A 23,394-nucleotide genomic window follows, 5' to 3' on the forward strand; every position below is an offset into this window, starting at 1 on the left:
ATGGCCATGGGTTTCTCTTTTAAGGTAGACCTTATCCTACTGTCCTTGGGTCTGTATTTAAGTCTCCAGCAGGCTATGCGATGGGAGCAATGCATGTCCCTAGGTCACAGGAGGAGAAATGGAAGGTTGTGGTCCACAGCAACTGAGTGGGACCCTGAGGTCTTCAAACAACCGAAATACTGTGAGGCAGCGATGAGACCCACTGGGTGAATGAATGTAGAAGTCAGAAGGTAAGGTTTGCAGCTCTGACTGCATGTTAGAATGACTCAGGGGGGAGGGGGAGGTGGGGGTCACTACAGACCTGGAAACCCATGCTGCATTCCGGACTTATGAAGCCAGTACCTTCTGGGAAACCCAGAAATCGGTATATTTCAAGACTTCCTGGGATTCAAATGTGCAGGCAAGGTTGAACAAGACCAATCTGTGATGTGATTCTGTAGTTAGGATTGAAGACTATCTTAAGAAGCAGGTGAACATGTTGGGTAATTATTGCAAAAACAAAAGAAGGCATATATCTCCGCTCACTGTAACGTTGTGGTGCCTGGCAGACGCACGCCGCTGTTTTCAGTGAACAATGTTAAAGGACCCCACCCAACAGGCCCACGCAGTCAGCTGTCTTGCCAGGTTGGGGTACATTTTTTCAGTTAACCCAGTCTAGTGGGACCACCATGATGTAAGTGTCTAGAGGGATCTGCAGTGTGAACACAACTGCCCTCAGAATGGTTCAGTCCAAAATTGTCTCTTTCATACTTTCTGTGCCAAGAATTCTGGGAACTTAACCAAATAGTTGTTCTCAGTGTTTGTGCAGATGCAAAGTCTTTTTAAGGAGAAAAATGTGCCTACTGAGAGGCAATTTTGCATGGAGCAGGGAGCCTCCATCTGAACACGCAGACACATCAGAGCACCGACGTCTAGTGCAGAAGTCACTTGTGCTGAGGGACCAGACCGTCTTCTAGGTCAGGGGGTCTGAGCACTGCTTAGATGGTAAACGTTCATGTGAGTCAACACTTACAAAAGCAAGTCTGAGAACCCATACAGGGACACGGAGCTCTGCGTTGGCTAATGACTCTCCATTTCTCTAAGTCAGCAGTTCTCAACCTATGGGTCACAACCCCTTTGGGGGGGGGTGTCAAACAACCCTTTCACAGGGGTCATCTGATTTGTTACAATAGTAAGATTACAGTTCTGAGGTAGCAACGAAAATAAAGTTATGGTTGGGGGGGTCACTACAACATCAGGAACTCTATGAAAGGATTGCGGCATTAAGAAGGTTGAGAACCACTGGTCTAAGCCCTCTATGAGTCTCCCAAACTTCAAGTGCATGGGGGTCACCTGGGGGTCTGGCTAACAATGTAGATTCTTGCTCAGTAGGTCTGGCCATGGCCTGGGATTCTGCATTTCTAATATGATTCCAAGAGAGGTGGATTCTGTGAGCCCACTGACTTTGCTTTTGATGGGAAGGCCCTCCACAGCTTTCTTACAGCTTTCTGATGCTGAGTTGTGAGCCTTGTCTGTCGCAGCAGAGAATGAAAGGTCTCTGATTCTGAGGCTCCAGGGACTAAGTCCAGAGACTGAGAAGGCCCTAAGTGACCCTCCACCCCAGTGTGTGGTAAAGACACAACGAGAAGGGAAAGAGAAAGTTGGCACATTATTAAAAATAAATCTACCCACAAAAATAGCCTGATTAAAAAAATAGAAAATAAAAAATGCTGGAAAGGGTGCAGAGAAATTGGTGGACTGATGAATGTATACAAAACACTGTGGAAAGCGACATGGTGCCGAAACTGTGATAATTACATAATCATGGGTCAACTTGAGGGTACTGTGAATGAAGGGGTGGAGTCTAGCCTGTCAATCAGGTCACAGCCTCATAATCCCTCCTTCTGGGTGTGGCCTTCTTGTGCAGATTCTGGGAATGTTCTTCTCTTCCTCCCTGGAGGTGGGACACTCTTTCTCTGCTACATATTCCTGTTGAGAAGCCACACAGAGACACATTGATGGCAGCCAGAACCCTGGGGCTGGGGGAGCCACGTGGGGACCCACACCAGCACTGAGATGCTTCCACCATCACTGAATCCACAAGACTTTCCACCCACTGGCCTGTGATCTTCCTGCAATTGGCATCATTACATGGCTGCGTAAGTCTAAAGAGGAATTTATGGACTAGTATTGGACATATGGGCAAATATCAGATTCATGGACTTGGATGTTTTCTTACTACACAATTACTCTTTGATATAAAGCTCTGTCTTATACACACATGTGGGTGTCTCTGAATTGGTTTCTCTAGTCAACCTGGACTAACACAGATACCCAAAACGACTTGGGATACACATGCCACACAACCGAGCAATGCCTCTGCTGGGAAAACCGAACCAAACACACTGCCATTGAGTCACTGCTGCCTCATAGCGACCCCCTGTGGGTTTCTGAGACTGTAACTGTTCACAGGAGTAGAAAGCCCAATCTTTCTTAAGTGGAGCTGCTGGTGGTTTTGAACTGCCCACTATGCAGATTTCAGCTCAAGGAGTAACCGGTACACCACCAGGGCTCCTCTGCTGGGCATACACCCCAAGGAAGTAACAGACATGGCACCAACAGATGCTTGTTCTCCCATGTTCATGTACAGCAGAGATCACAATGTCAAGAAGCAGGAAAGAGCCCCCATGTACAGCAGTAGGAGAATGGGTAAAGACACCCTGGTATATATTCATAATGGAATTCCATGCATTCCTACAAAATAACGATGAAACCATGAGCACCTCATGACCTAGATGGGCCAGGAAACGATTATGCTAAGCAACGTTAGTTCATCACAAAAGGACAATGTGGTATGAGACCATGGCTATAAGGATCAGCACCAAGACAAGGGCAGGCATCTGTTCAAGGGCATGTCATCTTCTAACGGAGTCCCCCACGCCACTAGATGGTGTGCTTGTCTCAGGCTCAAGGACCATGCATCACCCTGTTAAAAACAAAGGAGGTCTCACCTCCGCTGGGCCAGTGTCTCATGTGGAGGGGAGAGGGAGAAGACTTTCTCTATGGTGACCTCAACTCAACAGACACTTCGACAAGGGTGCTTAGTGAACCTTAAAGGAAATTCAAGCCCAGAGATGGGTGGGGTGAACATGTCTGTGCTGGAGAAGGTGATTTCACTTCTGTCCGTGGGTAAACCAGGTGGGACTGCCTGCCATGGGGAAAAATGCTTAGCATTACTTACATAGCTCCTCAAGGGGTATGGTAGTTATATAATCATTTGTCAATTTGGGAGGATTATGAATGAAGGGGGTGGAGTCTGGCCTGTCAATCAAGATATAACCAATGAGGCCTCTGTGTGGGCATGGCCTTCTGAGAATTCTGGGAACTCCTGGATTTCCTCCTTGAAGGTGGACGACACTCCTCTCTCTTCACTCACTCCCCTAGAGACACTCTACTGACAAGACGCATGGTGCGAGACTGATAGAGACTCCATGCTCTGGGAGCTGGAGAAGTCACAAGGACCTACCCTGATGTAAACAGACCACTGGAGCTGGAGAAGCCACAGAGACACCCCTGCCAGAGCTGAGATGCTTCCACTGCCACTGGATCCACAAGACTTCCAACGTACTGGCCTGTGATCTTCCTGCATCCGGCATCATTGCATGTATTTGGTGAGTCTGAAGAGGATTTTATAGATTGGTATCAAACACATGGGCTTATGGACTTGATCTGGACTGGGCTGGGATGTTTTCTCAATATTCAATTACTCTTGTATATAAACCTCTTTCTTATACACTTGAGTGTCCATGAATTTGTTTCTCTAGTCTACCCAGACTAATAAAAGGGGAGAATATACCTGGTATTGTGCTCCTAATTGTGCTCTTAATTTCTATTCAGCTCTTGGTGACTGAGGTTGCATGCTATAGACTGGACTTTAGACTCGGTCCATTTGAAGTACACAACACCCTTCATGGACCACAACAACAGGATCTGATTTGGAAACCCCACTAAGCAAACTGGACTTTACCTTAAACACACCTGTGACAAATTAAAGGAACTGACATCCTCCCTTGGACTTAAGGCTGAAACACCTTAGTATGAGAAGAAGCAGATGACTACTATCCTAAGGTTATGGATTTCGAAATAATTGGGCTTTGGTTCAAATCTCTTGCCTGGAGGGTGTCCAATAAATGGCAACTCAAGGCAAAACACTTGCAATTTTCATACTGTCTTTGCTTTTCATGACACGCCTTAGTCTAGCAGGTATAGTTCTGCCTTTGTGAATAAAATTTTGCCAGGTTTCCAACCCTTATTATTTGTCTGCAGTGTCTAGTCACTTAAACGTATAATCTGTACAAGTCAACAAGCCATGTCTTTGTCTAAAAGGCTCTCCTATACTTGTATACTTTCCTTTCTCAATAGTATTTAAATACTTGATCATTGACTAAATTAATGATACTATCAATGGAATCACCATATGCACCATGGGGATGATTTATAATGTTCCCCAATAAAATGATAAGGATGTCTCTATAGTAAACCAGGAAGATATATATATATTTTGGGGAGGAGGGGCTCACACTTAATGCTAGCTGCAATCCAAGAAACTTAGGTCTTATGACATGGCCCTACTAAATATATGCCCTCATGAAGAGATCTCTGAAGACATGAGCGCTATAGCAACGTGTGTTGAAGAAACTAGATGGTATTTGGCTCTCAGAAAAAATAGTGCCTGGAGTCTTAAGGTTTGTCTTCAAACAAGCAACCATCTATGTGATGTGTCAGAAGAAGCATGCCAGCCTGTGCGAGCCAAAGATTGTAAATAATAAAATTCAAGACCAGAGAAAGGAACCAAGTTAGAGCTTCAACTCTGGAGACTCAGTTTGCAGAAGTCCACGGATGGCAGTGAAAGCTCACAATCCGTTTGCAGGCTCCCCAGGTGATTGAGCCTCTAGAGAATCCCCTCTGGCCACTGACAGGCCTGTGAGCAGCCTTGGGAGATAAGACACAGTGCGTGGAAAGTTGATTAATGCAGACTTAATTAGGTTAAAATAGAACATTTGATCATTTGTCTTCCCTTTTGAGACATTGAGAACTTGTTTTCGTTTTTCATATTTTCTGCTTTCTTTTTGTTTGAGGTTTTTCGGTTAAGTTTTATTATTGTTGTTGAGGTTTTTTGTGTGTGTGTGTGTGCGGGGTGGTGGTGATGTTTTTCTGTATATGGGATCCTGGATAAGCAAATCTATAGAGACAGTAACTTGATTAATAGTTTCATAGGGTTGTGGCAGGGGACATGTGGGGGGACTGGGGGGTTAATAACAACGAGTACAGAAAGAAGAAAATGTTCTAAAATTCACTGGGGTGATGACTGCACAAGTCTGGAATATGATCAATCCACTGAATTTTATGGTACGTGAGTTATATGTCAGGAAAACTGTTCTAAAAAATCTAGATTTTAATTCTTCTGATGAAAGTTGTGATGTAGAAATAAGATTTCTAAGGCTCTCCAGGGATTCAAAAGAATAATGAAATGTGCACCATGGAAGAAGGGTCTCCTGCAGGTCCCAGGGAAATAGAGGATGCTGTCATACCGCACATGCCAGGAGCACCAAAGACGCCACCTCTCCAGCCAGGAGAAGGGAGGCTTCAGACAACCGGCAAGCACGGGATACGTGTGCCCCTTAAGCTCTGGCTCACGGGTTACGCCCTCTCACCTTCAGCACGGAGCCCATGCTGGCGTCACACACTACTTTGACGATAATTTGTTGAATAAATAAGGGTTAGAAAAGAGTTTGGGCTGATCATGGATGTACCATATGTCGCCCCCAGGGGTGCAGGAAGAAAAGGCAGGTGAGTGGTTCTTAGCCTTGATTGTATATGAAAAGGAACTGGGGAGCCTTAAGAAATAATGATGTCCAGGCCCTATTCTTCAATTACAATGAAAAGGTCGGGGTACGGGCTGGACAAGGGTTTGGGGTTTTTTTCTCCAGATCCTTCTGGGGGGTGGGGGATGGTGTCCATCATGCAGCCACTGAGGCAGACCAAGTTAACTCTTCACAGGAACTTGTAAAAGGGAAGACACTGACACAATACGAGGACTCAGTACCATAATGAAGAGAAGACTTGGGCTAATATAAGAACCTTTTTTTATTATACTAAACATTTGTGATTCATCATAAATTATCTGAAGGACTGGTATGGTTTACTTATATAGGTAAAGTCTGTATTGCTATAAAAGTTGCCCCCTTTTTCTCCAAATAAGTGGGTCTCATCAGTCACATTCAAGTAAATATGGAGAAATTGGATCAGCCAACCTTGACCTTCTTGCAACTAAAACTGGGGTCCCCAGATCAACAACATCAGCAGCACCTGGGAGCGTTTTAGAAATGCCAAGCCTCACCCCTACCCTACACCAATTGATTCGGAATCCATATTTTAACAAGACCTGCAGGAGAATGGTGAACAGATTAATGTTTGAGGGGCACTGATCTGCAGTGATAACTTTACCTTCCTCTAGGTTCTCTGATCACTGGTGGGCAAATTTCAGTGTCACTGATGGAGAAGACCAGCTCTTTTAAAGGAGAAGTGGTTATGTTTTCTCATAGGGAAGAACATGGGCATGACTATGAACTCTAGACTGCCAGGAGAATTTGAGTAGGTCTTACTCTACTGGCCAACACCTGTACCAGTGGTTTGATAAAATTCACTCAGAGATTTTGCTTGTTCTAAAAATCAGTTCTTGTTTATGTGACTCCCATATTAAAATGGACAAGTTTGGATTTTGAGCAGTAAATTACCTACATCTTAAAGTCAAAACTTTGCCTCAATCAGATTCTCATCAGATATACTTCCTGAGAACATACTCTACTAATTTATTCTCTTAATTTTTTTTCCTTCTCAAAAATGTGCTCTATTATAACTGAATTGGCATGCATAAACAGCCACACCATTTTAAACTAGCAGTTGAAAGTCAAGTTCTATAAAGCTTGTGTTTACTTTGTTCGACTGAATGGAGACAAACTGAATGCACATTGGATTTGAGAGACTTTGGATTTATTTCACCTTGCTCTGCCTTGGGCAAGTCACTGAAGCTGTTTTAGGCTTGGTGTTCTTGGTGAGAACATGGCACAATTTGAAGGGTTAGCACTGTTGGCCTCTAAAATAGCTCCCAATTTCAGTTGTTCTGCAAAGTCCAAGCAGCACTGACTGATGTAAGAAATGTTTGACGTACTTTCTTGGAAAATTAAAAGGCCACATGGATGCTTCATTAATTTTCTCTCTACTTTTTTCTTTCTGGATAAATTAGGGACTAGGGACATCTGTCTCTAATGTATCACAGAAGTGTTAAAGAATGATAATCACAACAAAATGGAGGAGAAAAACAAGTCCCAAGTGAGATATCAGGATTGGAAAAACAGTAGATCAATGGGATCTCTGCTTGAAGCTATTAGGACAAGGGCAGGAGGAACCATGGCCACTTGCTCATGGCGTCTGGGGTCGAAAAGACACCTGTCTAGTGGAAAGGATAATACAGACCACCTGATCAGTCTGCTGCTTTCTCCCCCTCCTAGAACACCCATTAGGGCCCTGGCAGTACTGTCAGGCAGGGTCGGGCTGCTAACTGCAAAGCCAAGGCAGCCTTTCAAACCCACCACTCACTCGGAGGAGAAGGATCGAATGACCTGCATTTGTAAAAACGTGTAGCCTCAGAGACCCGATAGAGGGTCACTATGAGTGAAAATGTGAAGAAACTGCTGTAAATATCTATTAGTTATTAGAATTCAGAATGTACACAGTATAACCCAGGAAAATGAGAGGTTGTCAAAAATAAAACGGAGCCAGCAAGTCACGCCCACACAGAGGCAAACCAAGAAGGGAAAAGAGAGAGTGAGGGTCTAGACCAGGGGTGTCAAACTGGTGGCCCGTGGGCCGCATGCAGCCCCCAAAGTAATTTTTTGTGACTTGTGATGCTCTGAAATAAAATGAAGATAGAAAAAAATTGTTATGAAGAAAATAGCACTTAGGGAAGATAGAGGCAACACCACGCACACTATCCCCTTGTTAACCCTTTAACTTCTGAAGGCGAGGATACACTTGACTGTGGACGTGTATAAATGCGCTGACTCAGTTCCTGCGATGTTTGGAAGCGATGTGTCTGCCACTGTCAGTGTCACGTAATGTAAACAGATCCCAATAGCGAAAAGGTTAAAAAGAGCACTCTGGGTTATGCTGTTAACTTATGATTCATACCTAGCGGCATCGCTAGTTAACATTTTTGGAGGGAAACCATTACTATTGTGCATACGTTTGTCAGCTGTCTAACATTTTGTTTTTTGTTAGTTACTTTGTTATCTTTTGTGGTCACGATATAAGAGGTAAGTGAAAACTAGTAGGAGGAGGAAAGTGCTGGCAAGTTTTGGGTAAAAACAATCTTAGTTTTGTAAACACATTAAATAAAATCAATGTTTAAATAAAAGCAATTATATAGTATTGTAATTATCTTGTCCACATTCCTGAATCTTCTCTTCAAAATATAAATTTAACAAAATTTGTCAGCGTGATGTGGCCGCGTGAATCTTATCTGTTGCACCAAATGGCCTGCATTTTAATTGAGTTTGGCCCCCGTGGTCTAGACCTCCTATCAGCACACCAAACCCCGAGGATGATGTCCCTGCACACAGCTGCAAAGGCACAAAGAGGACTGTACAGCCAACAACAGCTTGGGACACAATGTCCCCTCTCTAGAGCATACCATGGCTTCGTTATGTCTGATGAGAGGTTGTCAAAACCTACAGTGGGGTGAACCAAGAAGGAAGCATAACAGATCAGCAACAGGAGCACAGCAAAGCCACAAAGCCCCTGAGAAGCCCCCAAAATAGACTTCAGGCTAGGAGGGGCAGTTCCCGGAATTCCCCTGGGACCAGTGAGGAGACAGTCATGAATGTCAGTGGACAGACCTGGAATTATGTATGTTTCCTTTCCTAGTTATTATTTCCCCCCTCCTTTTATTCAATCTTTTGTTTTGTCTCTGTTGTTGGTTTGCATGGGAAGCAAGCTCGAGGAGAAAGCAAAGAGACTGACAGTCCCGAAGGGATTTGGAGGGAGGAGGACATGGGAAAGGGAGTGGTGAACAAACAATGCCATAGGCAGGGGAACAACTAGGGAATTAAAATCAACAACGAGGACATAGAGATCCCAGAGGTGTTGGAGAAACAGCAATCTAGTGATCACTAAGAGGCAGAAGAAGGGTAAGCATAATGATGGGGCAGGAGGAAGGTAAAGGGAACAAAAAAGACCAAGGAAGCAAAGCTATGGATACAGGTATAAACATAGTGTGTACATATGTAAATACATTAATACAAAAATATAGAAGTATTGGCCTATGTACATGTATTTATATGCCAATTCATTGAGGGAGTAGATGTCTTTGGGCTTCTGCTCATGCCCTCCCTCAGTGCAAGAACACTTTGTTCTAACAACCTGGCATTCGTTGATGCTCACTCTCCTGGCACAATCGCTGAAGACAAAATGGATGCATAAGCAAATGTGGTGAAGAAAGCAGATGGTATCCGGCTATCAAAAGATATAGCATCTGGGATCTTGAAGGCATGAAGTTAAACAAGTGGCCATCTAGCAGAGAAGCAACAAGCCCTCGTGGAAGAAGCACACCAGCCTGTGTGATCATGAAGTGTCGACAGAATTGGGTAACAGGCTTCAGAAGACCCAAAACAAACAACAAGCAAACCGTATTGTTGAGAATGAAGGGTTCAGCGCAGAGACCCAAAACCCATCTGCAGACAATGGGACATCCCCTCACAGAGTGGTCACAGGGAAGGGATGGGTCAACCAGGGCTCAGTGAAGCACCAATGAAACACACACTATTCCTCGGCTCCTTGAGTCTTCCTCACCCCACACTGTCATGACCACAGTCCTGTCTTTCACTGCAGGCTAGACCAAAGATAAGTGATAAGAGCTCACGATACACGGAATCCAGGTCAGATTAACCCCTCAGGTACAGAATTGGGAGTACTATTACCAGGAGAGTAGGGGGAAGGTGGAGACAGGAGGGGAGGAAAGGGGAATCAAATGACACATAACCAATCCCCACCCACCTACCCCCTGCAGGGAGACGCACAACAGAAACCATGGGGGAAGGATAAACAGTTGGTGTAAAATATGAAAATAACAATTCATAATTTATCAAGGGGTTCATGAGGGTAGGGGTGAGGGAAAAAAAGAGGAGCTGATATCAAGGGCTCAAATAGAAAGTAAATATTTAGAAAATGATGACAACATATGTACAAATGTGCTTGATACAATTGGTGGATGGATTGTTATAAGAGCTGTAAAAGCCCTCAATAAAATGATGTTAAAACTAAACTAAAATGGAATTCATAAAGATTGATATCCAAGGAATCAGTGAGCTTAAACAAACTAGTGTTGGCCATTTAAATCGGACAAGATGTGGTTCACTGTGCCGGGATGAACATTTCATCAGGAGGAGTGCTATCACATTCAGTGCCAAAGGGCAACTGACTCCGCAGTGGTAATCTCCGTGCCGTCTTATGCATGTGAAAGTTGGACACTGAAGAAGGAAGCCCACAGCAGAACCGATGCATTTGAATTGTGGTGCTGGAGAAGAATACTGGACTGCTGAAAGGACAAATAGATCTGTATTGAGAAAAGTAAAGGCCAGAGTTCTCCTTAGAGGCAAGGATGGCAAGACTTTGTCTTCCATACTTTGGACATCTTGTCAGGAGGGACCATGTTTGGAGTAGGACTTCATGTTTGGTAAAGTGGAGGGTCAGCAAAAAAGAGGAAGGCGCTCAGAGAAACAGATTCCAACAGTGGCTGCAATGACAGGCTCAGGCACAGGAAACGTTGTGAGGATGGCGTGGGACCGTGTTTCCCTCCACTGTGCATAGGGGTGCAACTGATTCGATGGCACCTAACAACAACAATAGCACCGTACAGTACAATGCTATCTGTGATAGGATGGTAGCTAGCCACAAACAAAGGAATACAGTCAATACAACTATTATTCGCATGTATGCACCAACCACTAAAGCTAGTGAAGAAAACATTGAAGAATTCTACCAGCTTCTTCAGTCTAAAAGCGATCAAACATGCAATCAAGATGCATTGCTAACTATTGATGGTTGGGATGCAAAAGTTGGAAACAGGAAGGGACAGTAATGGGAAGCTGGGGATAACACAGTAGAATTTTGCAAAACCAATGACTTTTTCATCACAAATATCTTTTTTTTTTAGCAACAAGAATGATTATCCACGTGGATTTCCTCAGAAATTTTATTTTGCAGAAATAAAATTGACTACATTCATGGGAGGAGATGATAGAGAAGCTCATTATCAGCAGCTAAAACTAGACCAGGGCTGCCTGTGGAGCAGACTATCAAGAGCCAAAGTATGACTTTGAGCACATTCCACCTAAATTTTGAGACCATCTCAGGAACAGATTTGACACAACTGGCAGAAGACCTGACGAACTGTGGGAGGACATCAAGAGCACCATACGTGAAGAAAGCAAAATGTCGTCTAAAAGTCAGGAAAGAAAAGTTCAAAGTATATGTCAGAAGAGACTCAGAAACTTGCTCTTGACTCTTTCACTGTCACGGCCATCAAACGATTCAGACCCACAACAGTGAATGTACAGAGGATAGAACTGCTTCTGTGGGTTTCTGAGACTAACTATTCAAAGATTCGTCTTTTACCCCATGGAGCAGCTTGTGGTTTTGAGCTGCTGACTTGTGGTTAGCAACCCAATGTGTAACCCCTATGCCCCCAGGGCCCTACTCTTTTGTCACAGAGTAGCTAAAGCAAATGGAAGCAGTAATGAAGTAAAGGTGCCGAACAATAAAATGTAAGGGCCTGCCAAGAAGACAAAGTAAAGTATTATAATGAATTGTGCAAACACCTAAACATTAGAAAAGCAAACAGGAAGAACATGCTTAGCACACATTAAGCTGAAAAAAAACCTGAAGAAAAAAATTCAACTCTCAAGTTACAATATTAAAATTTCCTACTGGCAACATATTGAAAATGCAGGAAGTATCAGAAAAAGATGGGAGGAATGCACAGGGCTCTCATACCAACATTCCACCATGTTGATACTCAACCATTTCAAGACGAAGCACGTGATCACGAGCCAAGGACCGTGCAGGAAGAGGCTTAAACTGCACTGAAAGCATTAACAACAACAACAAAAAACCCAAGGCTCCAGGAATTGAAAGAATTACAATGGAAATAGTTCACCAAGCTGCTGAAGCACTGGAAGCACTCACTTTCTTATGCCAAGAAATTTGGAAGACAGGTACCTGGCCACGCAACTGGAAGAGAGCCATATTTGTACCCATCCCAAGGAACAGTGACCTCAAAGAATGTGGAAATTATCTAAAAATATCATTAGTGTCACATGCAAGTAAAATCGTACTGATGTTCATTCAACAGCAGTACATTGACAAGAGCTTCCGGAAATTCAGACATGATTCAGAAGAGGGCATGAAACAAGGGATATCATTTCTGATGTCAGATGGACCTTGGCTGAAAGCAGAGAAGCCCAGAAATATGTTTACTTGTGTCCTGTGTAGGAACAATGAGGTACCAGATAGGCTGGGTGGTCAGGCATCCTACCTTAAGCCTCAAGCATTGTGGAACAGAAACTAGCATACCCTATTTTCCTTGTCCAAATTTCTGACCAACAGAACATTGGGGGGAAAAAACCAAACTGAAGCAGTTTTGGTAGAAAGCTACAACATGTTGTAAAAGTGAAATAAACAACATACAAAATAGATATCATGTATATTCTTGTCTGGTATGCACATACAAATATATTTATTTATACTTAAAATTAATAAAAGCATTCTAGTAGAGGTTGTCACTGGAAGGTACGATCATCAGTAGCTTTGATTTTTATCTCCCTCAGTTTTATATAAAAAACCTTGATCAGTTTTTTGCTGTGCACTTTACATTGTTCATTTCTTTTCAGGCGACTAAGACAAATATGTGTATACACACATTCATATGAGGGGCTTTAAAAAGTTCGTGATAAAAAAGAGAATTAAAAAATAATAGAACTGTTCTACCCACTCTTTTGAAGGCCCTTCATATTCTATTTCACAGCGGTCCTTGGAGACGTACAGATAGAAAAGTATCTTCCAGAAAAGGTGCAGGTTGTATGCTACATCAGTGGAACTTTCCAAGAGTCTCTTGTCTTGAAATCCTTGGCTTCAATGGTAGAGGTTGGTTTTCGGTATTGTGTAGTAACTGCGCTGAAGAAAGTTCTCGATTCTCAGGCTGTACAGTTTAGTTATTTTGCAATTGTGTTGCTCCTGTTTATGTGATTATGGAAGAACAGCTGCCGGGGCAATGCAGTCTGGCTAAATATCAGAATACATCTAAAATTGGTACAAATGACTTTTTCAGGGTTTCCTCTGAGGATTGCTGTATTTTATGCAAATAACATGCACATTATGTCTCTGCAAACTGTGCACCCCCGCGTGTTGTTTCCATAAATGTGCTACACCAATATTTTTAATATGCTGCCACTTTCACTGTAACTCTTCCCCCTCGCCCAATGGGCTGAATGTTACCAGGATAAAATTGATCTCATGGTAGCTCCATTTATGATAGGCATTTTCCTAAACTAAGCACAACCAATGGGGACCTGAACAAGCTCAAGATGGAAATGGGCTACCATGTTGAAACCAAAGAATACGAATGCAGGAAGAGGGAGAAGATACAAAATAAAATAATAAAAAATTTCCCTAGACCTAAAACCATGGGACAAGATGCCGTTTTAATTTTTATGCTTTCATAAGTCTTAAACTGAAACATAATTTTTAATCAAGTCTTTGAATTCAGTAAATTACAATCACTAGAAGAAACTGTTCTGGTCTTAAAATGGCCCATTTTTGTTTATTTATTCATTGCCATCGCTTGACTACTGAAACTCTCCCAAGTTTCATCACCACCATCATTAAAATTTCTCAGAGCTGCTGGCAGATGCCCTTCTGTAACTTTGTTACCTGCTGCCAGCATCTTCATCTTCGCCACTCGTGTTCTGCTGACACACAATGCTGGTCTTCCTAAAGTCATTGAGGAGGGTCCCTGGGGTTATTTTCTGCCAAACAGAAGTCATCCGCTTGCAATACTTCTGTCTTCTGTAAATGCCGCCTCATCATGTGAGTCATGAGCTCCAGACTGCACCCATTCACCTCACTCTCTACTCACTGAAGCCTTGAACCAGTGGTTGGCAGCTCTGTCTAGCGGATGCAGGTTATCAGTAAGGCGCTAGGGATGACTGCTTTGTGGACAGCGGTTGAGTTAATAAAACTTTGCATGATTTTCCCTTTTCGAGTGGCCATCGTGTTGAAAATTAGTAAAGCTGTCTTCTCAAAGAATGCTCCCTACCTGCCCCAGTAATATTTGCCTACTCATATTTTCATAAGATCAGATTTAATTCGTCCTTATTACACTGAGCAACCACACTGTGGGCAATTTGTTCACTGGGCATGGCAACTCTTTTAGAAATCATCAGTGTAATCACAGTGTAACCAAGAACCACATCAACGCAAGTGCTCTCAAGCCCAGTGGTTGTCATGGTACGGTTCTTTTACCTCAAGTAGCAAAGGTTCTGGCAGCTGAAATGTTGAAAAACATCAGCTTCTAATCTATAGGTATTATGTCTATTGCAGAGATTTGCACTCAGAGATTCCTTAGCAACACGCTCAGAGAAGTTGACCATCTATTGCTCCCAGTCGTCCAGAAGTTGTTGGCCCCAGTGGTTCCCATTCTCACACAAGGGCCATTTCTTGTGACAAAGGTAGAAATCCAGGTGAAACTCACTTTGGGAATTGGGAGTCCTCTTTCATTTTCCAGAGGCTTACTTGGATCCCGATTGTGACAGTAGAGACAGGTAGATCAGGTTCCCTTTAAGAGATAATTCACTCTTTCAAGTCACTCTCCAACTCGGGCCATTTTGCCTTGGCCTCCTGGTGCCCTCATTTCCACAGAGCCATTGGCCCCATCTTTTCATCCATTTCGAATGGACAACTCTCCTACCACAAACGCTCTTGCTCTTGTTCTGTTACTTGTTTCTTCCACCCTGGCAATGACTTTGTTTAAAATTGGAATTTTAGGATTTGTGCTTAATTCCTGGCATCGTCCTAAGGGGTTCTAAGACTCATATGTATAAATGGAAAAAAAGTGTTCAATATATTGATAAATGGCCAGTGTTATAAGACATTTCAAAAGTTATGTATGGGTTATGGGGTGTACAAGAAGCAAGTCTTTTTATGTGCTTGCAAGCATAATACTAAGGTGACTTATGATTATTGATCAAAGACATTGGTGCTAATAAGACATCATTAGATATAAAATAGCAGATCAAATATGGCTTAATGACCTCACTTAAGATGACCTGAGAGGATTTTCCCATTCAACTACTGAGTCAAGAGCAATCTTAGATCAATTTTGCTTTGTTGACTGCTCCTAGAAAAGCCAGAGTCGAAGATGACTGTGGTGATTGAATCAAATGTAGATTTCTGTTGATGTCACGTAAGCCATTTCTTATGCTTTGTTTATGTTTCACCCATTCATGGTTCCAATGAAGGAAGTGACGCAAGGGCGATGGGCATATAATTACCAACAGAAATGAAAAGGAACAAATGCACAGTTCCAGTGGTTGCTTCTCCAGTTACTGGGTGCTGCCAAACACAATCCACGACCTCTGGACCATGGCTTTGACCTTTATTGTACAAGTACGATCGAAAGCCACAGTTTCAGACTATTGAATGACGGTGCTTGAAGCAGAAATTCACTTCTAGAGATGTCACGAGACATGTATGGCATATGCACAGGTGTGCCATGCCACAACTTGTCTTTTCCCTGGTTTTGGAGTTGCCGTGGTCTGCGCATGCACGCGCGAGTGTGTGCGTGTGTGTGTGTGTGTGTGTGATTTACACGGGCTTGCTATTTGGAAAACACGAGGCAATCATTTCCTAAGAGTTGTATCTTCTTCCCTCTCCTGTTAGAACAATAGGACAGGAGCCCTGGGAATGCAGTAGGCTCACTGAAAGGTTGGTGGTTCACACCCATCAGTGGCTCTGCAGGAGAACATCATCACCATCTCAACACCACCCTTCCAAAGCCATCCTGACCAACCCTGCACAGAGTCAACGTCTTGGAGTTAATTGTCCTGCCTTCCTGTTGTTCCTTTCCCCCCAAATTAGCATTTGTTCATTGCTGCCCTCACCAGCTTACTCTCCTTCAGCTCAGACTAGGTTTCGCTCACATGTTCCTGTCAGACTGCCCTGACCTGGCCAGCTCCTTGGTCCCATCAACCTGCACACAGCTCAGATTGAGGACTCCCAATTCAGCTTCTGCCACCTCTCCCTAAACCCCACCCCTTGACACACCGGCCCCAAGGCCTCCTGCTATCCCCCTCTCTCCCTGCTGTCCTCTCTCTCTTCCTCCTCCTCCTCCTCCTCTCCACCCCAGCCCAGAAGCTCTCCTTACCACCCTGTGCATACCTTCCTCCTTTGTGGCCCTCTGCTTTGGCTTCCGTTTTCATTCCTCTCCCAGCTACCACCCCAACCTCACACCGCTTTCCTTCACAATGTTCACCCAGCAAACGTACTCCCCTGCTTTTCATCCCCACGCCCCATCAGTGGGTTCAGCAGTGCCCACTTTGCCAGCGGCCGTTTGCCTGCTCCCTCCATGTGCATCATGAGCACACTTCGAATCCCTAACAAGATTCTGATTCCTCCAGGCAGGGCCTTTCCATCCTGCTGCTTCTCCAGTCCTGACAGGCAGAAGGAAATTGAATTCACTCTGGAGGGTGATTCCTGGCTCCTTGTCAATTCGTTTTACGGCATTTCTCTAAATCCATAGAGGTTAGACAGGAGCGCAGGGTCCCAGGAGAGAGACTGTGGGGCGCACATGAAGACACAGGATGGGAGGCCTGGAAGGGACATAAGATCACTTCACACACCAGGAGGCAGAGGCTCAGGAACGCTAGTGGGGGCTGTCAAATCACAGAGAGCAGGAGCCATCTCTGATTTCCAGCCCAGAGCTGGGAGCTGCAGGAGAGCCTCCTGCCCCGTGCTGGCATTGGAGGGGCTGCCACCGGGCCATTGCAGGGGGATCTGTGCAAGCTCTGTGGGGGCAGGCTGACATGCCCATGCCTAGTGATTTATGAAGGCATCCTGTGATTCATGTGAAGGGAGACCGCAGTTGGAACAAAGTGTGGGGAAGGCAGCATGGCTGAGAGTCCTGCAGAAAGCCCATGCCACCATGCAATAGTGTTCATGGCACATGGGCAGCGTGCAGTGGGCAGCGTGCTCCGGCCACAGCTCACGCAGACTGCAGCCGCCAGTCATGTTAAGACTGGCCAGGAGCCGCTGGGGCGACTTGGTGCTTCAGTGGTAGGCTTCGGCTCGCCTTCAATTCCTGCCCAAGGCACCACGCTCATCACCCTTCTCTTGGCGGAGGCTTGCTGAGCAGGCTTCAGCAGAGCTTCCAGAAGAAGCTGGACTTCCAGACTAATACTGTGTTTTCCCGAAAGTAAGACATCCCCTGAAAATAAGACCTACTCACAGTTTTGCCTCTCGCTGAAATAAATATAAGGCATTCCCCCGAAAATAAGACCTCCCCAATAATAAGGCTTCCCCGATAATAAGCCCCCCCTACCGTAACTGGACTGTGGACTCTAGCGGCGGGCACTGCCATGCAGCTCACTGTTGGCTACGGCGCAGCCAGAGCAGATAGGAAGTACGAGGTCTCTTTTAATCAGAGAGCCTGCACCACCACCAGTACAAGCTGCCGCCTGCTGCTCGCTCTGCCCTGACGGAGTCTGACTGACTCACAATTAGACAGTGAGTCGCGTGGGGCAGGAGTAACAAGAAATTCTTGATATTGTAGGATTCACAGTTTGTCTGGTTATGCTGGTTTGTGATGACAACTACTGTGTTTCCCCAAAAGACATCCCTCCAAAATAAGACCTACTTACAGTTTTGCCTCTCACTGAAATATAAGGCATCCCCCCGAAAATAAGACCTCCCTGAAAATAAGGCCCCCTGAAGCTACCGTAACTCTGGACTTTGGACCGTAGCGGTGGGTGCCACCACACAGCTCACTGTTGGCCATAGTGCAGCCAGAGCAGACAGGAAGTGTGAAGTCTCTTTTAATAAAACAATAAATATGTACCACATTCTTCTTCATGGAAAAATAAGACATACCCTGAAAATAAGACCTAGTGCATCTTTGGGAGCAAAAATTAATATAAGACACTGTCTTATTTTCAGGGAAACAGGGTAGCTGCCAGAGCACAGTCCTCAACCGATGGTGGGGACAAGCGACGTTTTGCTCTGGAACACCAGGAGTCGGGAGCACACGTTCAGGCTGCCAACCACCGTGTGGAGGAGCCCTGGTGGCATTGTGGTTAAGCGCAGGGCTGCTCACCGCAACGTCGGGAGAGAGACATGGCTCCCTAACGGGTTACAGTGTTGGAGTCGCACAGGGTCGTCCCAGCCCACCCCATAGGACCGCTCTGAGTTGACATCGACTCAATGGCAGTGCGCTTGTGGCTTCTGAACAACAAACAGTGTGGAGGCAGCTGAGTGTCCTCACGCGAGACTGAGTCTTAACACGGAAATGGTTCCTGGGAACAACGGACAGCAAACACAGGGCCCCACACGCAAGTTCAAGCCTTTCCCGGGCAAAACTGCAAAGGAGACAGACATACAGGAGAATGTCGTCGCTACTGAAGAAGACTACTAGAGGCAAGGGCAAGGCCAGATTCGAATGCACGGCGGTAATGTTGCTACCTCGTTCCAGGGTGCAGCTGGGAAAAGTTTTAAGGATCTCTGATATTACAGGTTGACAGTCCAGGTTTTCTGGTTGAATGCAACCACACTGCTCCAAATGCTAGTAGAGTTTATCTGTGACCTGTTTAACCCGCTCTTCCACACCCCCATACATATTCCAAATTTCTATGGTACACACATAGTATTTTTAGAACCTGGAAATGATTATATCCTTATGTTTAAGGACAACTGACACAGTGTTTATAAGGAAATAAATGCCGCCAAGCTCGACCTCGTTCTCCGTGGTTTTGCAACGATTCCACTGCTCTGTTCTCCAGAGGTCGATCTCCCCAGCCAAGAGGAAACCCCAGCCCAAGGCAGCCCACCCCTTGACTCACATTCTGCGTATTTCTGAAGCTGGTCAAATTCTTCCGCAGTGAGGGAGACCCACCGATCTTCGCTCATCTTTATATGACGTGTGGGGGCCTGGAGGCCGGGGTGGAGTTTCGCTCACCAGGGAGAAGATGGAGCCCAGCGCAGGGCCTCACGCATTGCTGCTGTGGAATGGACAGGCCCTGGTGGTCGCAGAGGCCCACGTGCCTGTGACCGTGGAGACTCTTCTCAGACGTTGGCAATGAACCTGTGCTGCGCCTCCAGCAGCATGCTCCTGGTTCCGGTCAAGGAAAGTTCAAGTAGCTAGCTTCTTCCTGGGCAGGAGCAGAAAAGACATTGAGAATGTTAGCATCGCTGTCATCGGCTGAGGAGGCACAGGGACGGCGGCCTCAGGGGAAGGATTTGTTAGATGAGTCAGTCTCTTCTCCATTGCTTTCTAAATTCTACCGAGATGGCTGCCTGCCTTCCTCTAGTGAGCCATTTGGGAAATATTACCCCCAGGGCTGGCTGTGTCCGGCTTCCACCTGCATATGAGGAGAAGGCAAATACCATGACTTGGGTCAGGGGCACCTGAGCCCACCAAAGTAACAGCCTCGCTTTTCAACACTTTAAAGAGGTCCTAATGCAGCAGATTGACCCAGTGTGATTACGGCGCTGGTGAGCAATACTGACGGTACCAGGGTCTGCTGAAAGAACAAGCCTGTCTTGGAAGAAGTACAGTCAGCATGCTCCTGAGAGGCAAGGATGGGGAGACTTCATGTCAGGCACTTTGGGCATGTACCAGGAGCAATCCGTCCCTGAGAAGGACACTTAGCTTGGGAAAGAAGAGCAAGCCCCTCAGTGAGATGAGCTGACCCCGTGGCTCACACAGTGGGCTCACACGGAAGACCAAGTGTGAGGATGGGGCCGGAGCCGGGCGCATTGCTCTGATGTGCACAAGCCCCTTAGGAGTTGAAACTGACTTGATGGCACCAAGCACCAACAGCAACAAGGCTGGCTAAAAGCCTGGCACAGCAGTTCTCAACCTGTGGGTCGCGACCCCTTTGGGGGCCGACCGAGCCTTTCACGGGGGTCTGCCAATTCATCACAGTAGCAAAATGACAGTGATGAAGTAGCAACGAAAGTGATATTATGGTTGGGGTCAGCACCACATGAGGGACTGCATGAGAGGGTCGCGGCCTGAGGAAGGCGGAGAAGCGCTGAGCTGGCGAATGGATCAGTACATTGTTTCTCATCACCACAAAGTAAGGAGGCCACATGAAGCAAGGCGGCGTTCTGCTGACCAGCCTGACGGAAGGCAGGTGGCTGTGTTCATCAAACTTCAGTGTGTTTTTTTTTGCTTGAAAGTCTCCTATCATGGTACATTTTTAAAAATAATTTTATTAGGGGCTCATACAACTCTTATCACAGTCCATACATACATCGTGTGTCAAGCACATCTGTACATTCATTGTCCTCATCATTCTCAAAACATTTGCTCTCCACGCAAGCTTCTGGCATCAGCTCCTCATTTTCCCCCTCCCTTCCCACTCCCCTCCCTCATGAACCCTTGATAATTTACAAATTATTATTTTGTCATATCTTGCCCTGTCCGACATCTTCCTTCACCCACTTTTCTGTTGTCCATCCTCTAGGGAGGAGGTTATATGTAGATCCTTATAATCGGTTCCCGTTTTCCAACCTACTAGACATGTTATCAGCTTCTTGGGTTGTGAAAGTAATATAGTGGGTTAGGACCAGCATTTAAAAACCCGGAGTAGGCTAGAATGGAGCAGAAAATATCAAAGAACATCTCCCGTGGTCAGGGTCAGTGTTGTTTCAAGAGACTTGTCTTTCAGTTACATGTGTACCTGTTTGTCATAACGCAAAATGGATTTCTTACTCTGAGTTGAACTTACAAAAAAAATCAGAGAAAGAATAAAATGTTCTCAAATCGGTCGTGGTGATGATGGTCCAACTCTTCTTAAGAGGACTGAGCTATTAAATTATACGATATGTGAATTACATGCCAATACAACTATTAAGAAATAAGATTGGCAAGCCACCAAACTGGAGGAGGAGAAATAAGCACCAGGGAAGCAGAGGCTTGATTGTTTTCAAAGAAAAAGTCCAGTTTGAGCAAAATAGAATTATGCTGGGTCTCAGCGCTCAAGGCCCATGAGGAATGGTCTGCAGGGGCTGGGTGAGAGGGCCGTGGAGATGCGTCTTTGGACAGTAATGTGGAGGAGTCCCCAGGCAGCACCAACGGTTGTATTTGACTCCTCACCCAAACATTGGTGGTTTGAACCCCTTCCATGGTACCACGAAAGAAAGGCCTGGCAATCGGCTGCAGTAGCAATGACAGTCCACAGAGACCCGGGGGCACTTCTATTCTGTAACACACGTTTCCAGGAATTGAAATGGACTAGAAGATGTGTGTGTGTGTGTGCGCGTGCGTGCGCACGCAGTCAGGAGTCTCTAGACTTGACTAGTGTGCACCAGGAGGGCTGAACCAGGGCTGAAGGAGGATAATTGAGAGCGAGCGAGAGATTCTGACTTTGTAAGGACGACTTGTCACCAGCCAGAACTCTCCAGCAGTTCTCCGGACGGTTGACAAGGGACCCTTGTATGCCTGGGCACACTCAAGGGCTCACCTCTCTCCTCACAAAGCCCCCTCTCTCCTTAATTCTCTCGGGGGCTGGGAGTTGCTCTTCTGCTCCTGCTTTTGCCCAGGTCATCCGGGACCTAGCAGACAGAGCCAGTAGGTGCCTTTGAAGCCCTTCCTTGCTCCATCTGCCCTGTCTGCAGCTTTTCACTCGGCTGAAAGCTTCTCCTTGGAACTCTTCACCCTCTCTTACTCTTTTCCGTGTTCCTTCCCAGAGACGCTCAGCATAATAGGTTACACGTTGGCTAACCCAAGGTCAGCTGTTCAAAACCACCAGTGGCTCTGAGGAAGAAAAACGAGGCTTTCTGTTCCCATAAAGAGTGTCAGTCTCCAAAACCCACAGGGGATATGTACCCTGTCTTATGGGGTCACTATGAGGCAGGAAGTGAATTGTTTAAAAGTTAAAATAAATCACTTTTTAAATATTGGTGCTTCCAAAATTCAATCCTTGGCCCTGTCCCCAGGCTACCTCCTTTCTCAGAGGATGTTCCCCACTTTCACAGCCTCCGTGACTCCCAGCATGCATGCTGTTCCAGCTCTGACCAGACCTGAATACCCTGCTATCTGCTGTCATGTCCTTGCATGGCCTGACCTCCCCAGCCCGACGCCCTCCTATGCCCCATGCTGGTCTGTCTCTGTATTCCTTCAGAGGAGCAGACACCCACGAGGGGACCTGAGGGCCATCCTACACCACTGCCCATCTCTCCTGATAAATGCGTCCCCTGTGAGTTCCCTCCCCTCCACGTGCCTGCCATTCATTAACTCAGCCCCTCATCATCTCTTCCTGGTCTTCGCCAACAGCCTCCTGCCCGGGCTCCCTGCCTTGAGTTGTGTTTTCTCTCCTTTGTCCGCTTCCTAAATTCCCAATGAGATTTCATCTCTCCCTGTAATAAAATTCTTCCGTGGTTTCCATAGAGGAAGATTTAATCTTCTCTTCATGATACAGAAAGCCATTCATGATTCGGCCCTTGCTTATCAGTCCGGTCCAAATGTGAGGAGAGCCCGTTAGAAGCTTTTCTCCCTACAGCCACGGCTCACCACTGCAGCTGCTGTCATGCAGTGGACGCTGACTTTACACTGTGCTACTTAAGAACCCCAGGGGTGAAGTAGTGAAGTGCTTGGCTGCTCACGCAAAGGCTGGTGGTTCAAACCCACCAAACTCATTGCCATTGAATCTATTCCAGTTCACTGTGACCCTATAGGACTGGGTAGCAAGGCTGTCTTATGGGAGTAGAAAGCCTCGCCTGCTGACCTTGTGGTTAGCAGCCGAACGAGTCACCACTACCCACCAGGGCTCCTTTCAAAGGCACCGGTCACAGGAAAAATAGGTGACTCTCTGCTTCAGTCCAGATGACAGCCTGGAGACCCCAGCGGCGGTTCTACTCTGTGCCACAGGCTTGTGACGAGTCAGAAGCCATTCAGCAGCCATGGGTTTTAGTTTGGTTTATTTGCTGTATGTAAGTGATCAGCTTCAATCTTCAGAATCGCCATGTAAATAAAGGGCAGCAAATAGCTAACCAGAAGGATGGAGGGGTGAGTTCACCCAGAGGCTC

General features: G+C 45.7%; 1 protein-coding gene across 1 annotated transcript in view; it reads right to left on the reverse strand.

Moving 5' to 3' along the window:
- DGKG (diacylglycerol kinase gamma) overlaps positions 1-23,394 on the reverse strand; it is a 273,423-nt gene that overhangs the window by 193,220 nt on the left and 56,809 nt on the right. Inside the window, exon 2 of the mRNA XM_075556178.1 lies at positions 19,203-19,511. Within this exon, the coding sequence (XP_075412293.1) occupies positions 19,203-19,269 (67 nt within the window). The 5' untranslated portion in view covers positions 19,270-19,511. The remainder of the gene's footprint in view (positions 1-19,202; positions 19,512-23,394) is intronic.

The sequence above is a fragment of the Tenrec ecaudatus genome, chromosome 8 (assembly GCF_050624435.1).
Source record: "Tenrec ecaudatus isolate mTenEca1 chromosome 8, mTenEca1.hap1, whole genome shotgun sequence".
In the NCBI taxonomy this organism is placed as follows: Eukaryota; Metazoa; Chordata; class Mammalia; order Afrosoricida; family Tenrecidae; genus Tenrec; species Tenrec ecaudatus.